Source organism: Aplysia californica, unplaced genomic scaffold (genome assembly GCF_000002075.1).
Source record: "Aplysia californica isolate F4 #8 unplaced genomic scaffold, AplCal3.0 scaffold01330, whole genome shotgun sequence".
Classification (NCBI taxonomy): domain Eukaryota; kingdom Metazoa; phylum Mollusca; class Gastropoda; order Aplysiida; family Aplysiidae; genus Aplysia; species Aplysia californica.
In genome coordinates this window covers 103,549-111,219 of record NW_004798600.1, presented here as the reverse complement: position 1 = coordinate 111,219, position 7,671 = coordinate 103,549, and the positions used below count along the sequence as shown (strand labels likewise).

General features: G+C 36.6%; 1 protein-coding gene across 1 annotated transcript; it reads left to right on the top strand.

Moving 5' to 3' along the window:
• Nucleotides 1-1,185: 1,185 nt before the first annotated feature.
• Nucleotides 1,186-6,704, top strand: LOC101856149 (nucleolar protein 4-like; the record flags this gene model as incomplete). The annotated part of the gene is given in 2 exon segments (XM_005112600.3): nucleotides 1,186-1,537; nucleotides 2,117-6,704. Coding segments are annotated over 2 exon segments (513 nt in total), but the record flags the coding sequence as incomplete, so codon positions are not given.
• Nucleotides 6,705-7,671: the final 967 nt, after the last annotated feature.

Below are 7,671 nucleotides of genomic sequence, written 5' to 3'. Positions count from 1 at the left end.
GAAGAAGAAGAAGAAGAAGAAGAAGAAGAAGAAGAAGAAGAAGAAGAAGAAGAGGAAGAACAAGAACAAGAAGAGGAAGAACAAGAAGAACAAGAAGAGGAAGAACAAGAAAACTGAGAAAGAAGGGATGGAGAGGAAGAGAGAATAAGAAAGTGAGATAGAGAGAGAAAGCGAGAGAAAGCGAGAGGGGACGGGCAAGCATTTTAGTCAAGTCAGTCACAAATAAACGGCTCGCCAATGGTGGATTGCCTGCCAAGGAACGTAACTGTAATAAAAAGCAACGAATGATTTACCGCCACATGAGTTGTCTTCCTTATTGCCTGTTCGCACATGAGCGGTGGGCTGAAGAGAGCCTTGAAATATGTGAGGCAGCGTGGTGGAATCAGGCTCTCGTCAATTTTTGGGCACATAGAGTTATTGGTATCATCTTAAAGCTTGTTCATTTGTCTTTATTTTGATGAAAAAATATCCATTTATCTTGAATACAAGTCGAGATATTTGTGAATGAAGGAGGTCGGGGTGACCTATTTTCAGAGGTAACATTAATGAGAAAATGGCCGCAAAACATTAGTTATTTCCTTAGCTTAAGAGTCCGTGGTAACTGAAATATTTATTTTTTGTGCATTTAATCAACGTTTTTCTGAAAAATCCACACAGAAATGAGTTCTTTAACGGGCATGAAAGGTGTTGAGCCAAAAAAACAGAAATTTTATAAAAATTCACAAACCAGCGGAAAAATGCAAGTTTCTTCACTTTGATTATTTTGACGAGAGCCTGATTCCACCAGGCTGCCTCACATATAGGCCTACCTACTACAGCTGCTTTTATCGAACTGAGTCGGCATAATATATTTACATAGTTGTAAATTTTGTTTACACTCATGCTTTTTATCGTTGTTGTTACGATTTGATGGCTTTGCTGATTCAATAAGTTAACCAATAATTGGCAATACTTTCTATTTATCTATACCTAAGTAATGGGTGGTTGGCGGGTGCTCTGGTTTGGCTTGCTCCTTCTTTCTTATCTAACATCTATTGTTCTGATCTCTCCTCCTTCTTTTTTTATGTTTGTTACTCCCTTGTAACACCCAATCTTCCGCACTTATATGACCTCATTGTGTTGCAAGTGCCAAAAACTCTTACTAAAACTAAACACCCAAACTTACCTCAGTTCCACCATCCTCAGGCTTCTGCAATGGCATCGCACAGTGTGATCGTGACCACCCAGGCCACGCCCAGCACCCAGGACCCCAATCCCCAGCCCCAGCCTCCTGTCACCCAAACGCCCAGCCAGCCTGGCACCCTGACGTCGCCCAGATCCATCAACTGCTCAGTGCCTACCGCCACAGAGTTCCTCCGCCACCAGGCCCCGCCCCCTGCCTTCAGGCCTGCCCCGGACTTCACCCCATCATTCTTCACCAATGGCCATGGGACAGCTTTGTTCCGACCCGGTTTCCCAAGCTACCCAGCTCACCACCACCCGTCTGTGTTGCCTCATGCTCCGATCACGGCCAGCACCACTACAAATGGAGAGTTTGGTAGGTATTATGTAACTGACTCATTCTTTTTTTCCCTTTTTCTTGCCCTCTATTTCTGTCTCTTTGTAGGTCTATCTCTGGCAATCCTGTACACACACACACACACACACACACACACACACACACACACACACACACGCTCACAAGCACACACAAACGCATACAAACACACACACACACACACACTCTGACACAGGCACACAAGGACATACATGCAGTCACAATATACCATCATTATCATCTCTTTCATCCTTATTTGCCAGAAGTCCATTTCTTCTATGCTTATATGAGAGTTGACATCTGTACGTATAGAAAAAAGAAATATTAGTCCAAGAATTTTGTACCCTCTAAGAATGAATCTTTTCAACTTCTAAATCGCAAATACACATTACTGTCAATGGTATATGTATGCCTACTAGATTTTACCATTCTCATTTTCTGTGATTTTTTTTTGTTTATTCAGTTCATTTGACACTATATTTGGGAACTTAAGCCTTTAATGAACACCTCTACTTAAAGCAGCCCTAATTATTCATTCAACCTCTATCCAACATTCTACCTTTGCTTCGTCCTGTTCAGGGCCCACAGATCTTAGTATGAAGAAGTCGACAAACAAAGGCCAGCTGAGCTCCTCGGAGGTCACCGCCATCAAGCAGCTCATCGCCGGCTATCGTGAGTCGGCTGCCTTCCTCTACAGGTCAGCAGACGAGCTGGAGCAGCTACTGCTGCAGCAGAACTGAGCAACTAGCAGCAGCATAGAGCAGCAACAATTCTGAACAATCCCTGCGCTGTCATCCTTCAAGTCCCTGCAACAGAGGAAAGTGAAAGGAGTCAAGTTTTGTTTCAAGAGATCTTTCTACAAGCATGTAGATTCATTTTCTCTTCCCTACGAAGAGAAGAGAGCTTTTATCAACCACCTTGATGACTGGATTGTTTTAGCGAGATTTTGCTATGTGTAAAAGAATGGAGAAAAATGTGGTTCCTAGTTTTCACATCCTTCCGTAATGTAGATTTATGGGCTTGGATTTTATTATCAGTACTCAGCTCTTGCCACTTAAATTCTTACATGATAAGAACAAAATTATTTTGTTGAAACTGGTTGTTTTTCCCCAATTTTAGAAATATTCCCTCATCATGCATCAAGATATCTTTTTGAAATATAGCTCACTTTTAAGCCTTTTCAGGGCAAGTGTAGTTTCAATGGCCTTAATGAAATGATGTATAGTCCTCTCAGCACCTTTGGGAATAATTCATTGCTAATTTATTTTTAAATGAGTTTTAACTCTGCAAGTCTTTATAGAACTCAAAGTAACTTCCTTACAACTGCATCGATGTTGCAGTGCAATGACAAGGCCAACATTAGTTGTAGTTGCAGCAAAGCTCATTGTCAATGAGGTGGATGAAAATATGGAATCGACTGACAGAATGCTATCTGGTTCAAGAGATTTATGTCACTGGGGAATATTATGTGAGAAAAACCAATGCTCTGAGATTGTGCATTGCTAATCAATCCATGAAAGGAGAGGTGAGCACTGAAATGTGGGAAAGACTGTGATGGCCAACACGTGTTTTGTATCTAGTTTGTGAAAAGAGAAGATATGATTTTGATATCTCCAAGAACAGGAGAAATTTCAGTCATTTTACCTATATATTTTGAGGTGCAATCACTAGTTCAGTCAAGCTTAGTCTCTTCCTATTGTGTGAGTAAGAGAGTCTGGTTACATTGGTGCGAACAGCAAAACAGAACGGAGTGACAGTGTCCTGTCTATTTTTAACACATGGTTCAGTCATTCATTATACTTGATCTAATCTTTTTTGTGTAAAATAAAAGAGTGTAATCCAGATTGATAATCTGAAACCACAACTTGCCTTTGTGAGCTTTATCATTCTTTGTACATGTATTTTGTCATATTTGACAAAATATCAATGTAATTATGGCTTGTATTGAATGAAAAGAGCCATGTTTCATCTATACCGTTGTGAAATTACTATGATCTTTTGAAGTAAAAATACTTTGCTTGCAGCTGTGGTGAAGCAGTTCATGTTTCCACAGATTTTTTCACCTTTTATTAAAGCCTCTCAATGACAGACTGTATGTTTTAATATGATCTTGTTACTGTTAAGTCTTAAAAATAGTCTTGTGTATTGTCTTGTCAATATTTTGTCTGTCTGTCTTACAGGAAATGAAAGACAGCTTGTGCTATTTCTTGTGCTTTCCCCCCCCCCCCCCCCTCTTGTTACGACATCTTCATTGTAGTGAGATAATATCTGTGTTTGGAGTTCAGAATACATTTTTAGGCAGTTGAGTCGCTGGCTTTGAAACTTGAAACTGTACATAAAGGATTTGCTTGGTATTTCTTTGTGTATTTTAGAATGCCTGAGCGTGTTTGGATGGTAAAAGATTAAATGATGGATAAAAAGATATGTTAGTGGTATTTGTTGCAAATGCGTGTATATGCACTTTACATCATGTATGTATACATATTTGTGATCGATTATGTGGATGAATCCAAAGAGGTTTTTGAGTGGAAAAATGGATGCCCTCTTAGCTGCCATGGCAAAGCTGATCACAAATGGCATTTTTTTCTATGTTTTCATGACATATTTTGTTGAGACTATAAAAGTGAACCTCAGATCACCCTTATTAGTATCTCTAGATTGCAGATTCTCTGAGAATACTGTAAAAAAGAATAACGTAACACTTTGCAGTCACACAGCCAGCAGCACAAAATACTCCATCCGGTCACTGAACCAGGAGAGTGACTGCAACAGAATTCTCGAGTCTGGCGCAGAACTACGCTAGGTGGCCAGAATGCATAATTTTCACCAGGGCATTGCTGCGCCAAGTGACCGCAAAGTGTTTAAGATCAGCTTTAATTGCAACATTCTTAAACATAAAGATTGTTCTTTTAAGACTGTATTCTCTCTTGTCATCTTACTTCTTTACCTTTCATAATCCTGTATGTGTTTCTTTTGATGTTCATAGAAATTTGGCAATTCTAACCTTTTTTAAATCTGTAAATGTGATTTTCAAGAATAGTTGCAGTTTGCTCAAGTAAAATGATTATAAGTATTCATATTTTCCAAATTAGATCATATGTCAGTCATTGATTTTATCAAAAATTTATCTCACATTCCTGTTACCTTGAGAGTTTGTTTACAAAAACTTTTGTGTTTCAAGAGTAAGCACAGTAAATCTTGAAATATTTTTCAACATTACTAATATTCACAAATCTCTAATTTAGTTTGTTCTAGTCATTTAGATAACTGACAACGTATCATGTTTAAATTGTCATGTTAATTTTTTTCTGTTCCAAGCTCAGATATGAAAATTAAAACTGAAACATTTGTAGCTATGTGCTAATAGATATATATGTTTCCAAATTTGTAGTGCCTTCATTCGCAAAGGGGAGGAGAGAATATGAAAAATGCATAATACTAATAACTGGATTTACATGATTTCAAATTTTAATGTAGCTGCTCCATGAAGTAAGATTGAATGATATTTTAGAAATAGTATTAGTATTGTATTTGGTTGTATGAGTTTCTATACTGAACAGCAGTATGGTTATGGTAGCGAAGTGAAAAGATGAAAGTGACAGTGTGAATGTTTGTGTTAAACGACAAGGATAAATGCGTTTGTAGCTCTTTTAAACTGGAGACTCTAAATTTATTTGTAGAGAATAAAGATGGCTTTCAACTTAAAGCTTTCAGTGTGTTTATGACTGATAGTGTTTTAGGGTTGGGCATCCTGTGTGCAAGTCTTATAAACAATTTTACTCCCTAGTTTTGTGTTTTTGTAATCTAGAAAAACTCTGGTAAAAGGCTTGTATGTTATATATATTTAAATGACAGTCTGAACTCGATGAATGTATGTTTGTTGCATACGATGCTTTCAAATATTGATTGTTTAATATTTTCTCTTGCCTTTTGGTGTACTGGGTTGTGCAATGAGACATGCCTTTCTCTCTTGTTATTTTTGTCATACTTGTTATTAATTTCATCATATTAGACATTGCCATCAGGGTGTGCAATCTTACTCTCTGTGTTAGTCAACATGATATTGGCTCAAACTGAGGTAGAAACACAAGAAGCACTATAAGAAATTTCTTGTCTAAATAAGATTGCAGATTCTTTCATTTTTCTTTCATTTTTTCTCATCAATAGGACTAATTTAACTTAACTTCCTTTAACTGTAAAAAGTGGTAGCTTCTGTACCATGACTTAAACTAAAGACAAAGACATAAACTCTCTTCCGCAAAACTTCAATTAGATCCTTACTAAAAGAAAAGGTAGACATGAGGGAGCAACAAAATGCATATGTGTACTAAATAAAGATGATATAACATGTTATCATTAATGAGTTTATGTTATATATATTAATATATCCATGTATGTTTGAAATACTTTTGTCTAACATCCAAACAATCAGCTTGTTGAAATTCTTTTAACTTGATAAGCTAGATTATGCCTGCCAGCATAAGTTAATTGTATGCTCTCTCATCATGTAATATATATTTAACTGTAAGCACAGATTATTTTCCCTTTGGTTTTGTACAGCATCTGTGAAGTGCCCAAAGCTGTATGCTATTCAGGTATTTAATTTTATATTGCTCTGTTTAATGATGGGCATAAAGTATGCACATTATGTAAAAATGTAAATCAAAGAATTTAATCTGAGAGCTTTTGTAGCTTTTATGTTTCTTTTCTATCCATTCTAGCTCTCTCACCAACTTTTCCTTCTCCCTTTTTTTACTGTAACTCAACAGCCCAGCTTTCCTCTTACTGTAAAAGTCAGCAATGCAGGTGCAATATTTAATGTTCTCTTTTCAGTTATGTTGTAATACCTGAAAATGTGTGATGAAAGTGACAGATGCCAAATGACCCAACTCACTTTTTAAACATTCCTGACCAAGTGATGTATGTTGTATTTGAACATTTCACCTTGACATAATCCTGAGATTTATAATATTCACATTTTATTCTGAAATGAAGTTTGATCCTGAGAAATCTGTGGCTTTATGTAAGTTGTTGCACAAATTGAGGCATAATGTAAGCATATAGTCTGCCCCTGATGTTTATGTTCATCTTAACAGTTACAAGAAAAGAACTGTGAGATCCCCCTTGTAAATCATAATTGTTAGAAAATTTACAATTGAAAAAAAAAGAGAACTCACTCTGAAGCACTGGTAGGGTTAAAACATTGTTAAGCTTTTAAGGCACTGCATTGTCGATGTAATTCATAAACCCAGAAACTGCATTGAAGAAAAGAATGCTTCTATTGTGTTTGTGAATCACAGCGATGACATGTGATATTTGCTTCAAGGTGTCTTGTTTTGATGTACTGTTAATTTCTGCTGCTCAAGGTGACCCGTGGTCTTTGCTTTAAATTTACCATTGATAAAGACTGGCAGTTTTACAATCGTGTTGTGACATATGAAATATCTTCAGCCTTTACAGCATCCCATTCTTTTCTACATTTTTTTTTGGTTTTGATTTTATTTCTGTACCTCATATTGTGTAAAGCATATCATGTCCTTTTATTTGGACTTGCTCAATAATTATTAGGCCAATCACACTGTTGATGATTTATTTCCCTCAGTTAATGAATACTCCATGTTTAACAAGTGAGTGCCGAAAATATAGTGTCAGCATCAAGCTTTCAGAGTCAGAGTAAGCCATAGGCCTACTTTTATTTGTCAAATCCGAAAGCCTACATATTGTTACCCTGGATAATAGTGTGACGAGTAGTCAACTGTAAAAATCATGTTTTCAGCACACTACATTTTCAAGTAAAGCAGTGTTTCCAGGGCTTCATTATTTCACTTTAGTAAAATCTGTAGCAAAGATTCCCCTTTCTAATTAGTCGTATTCTCCTACCATTTTTACCTTTTCAGCATATTAGCGCTCTACAAGAGATATTCTAGCCATAATATTGGATATATTGGGAGAAAAGCTACCTGAATGTAATATGCTAAATGTTTTATAATAGTGAAAATATTCACTTCATACCAGTACATAAGAATAATTTGAAAAGTTATCAATTACTTCGCTTTGGGAAAAAGAATTTTAGTACAAGCTGTAGGCCTCCAAAATGAAAGCAGCCTATGGTATTGAAATAAGTAATAGGCCTA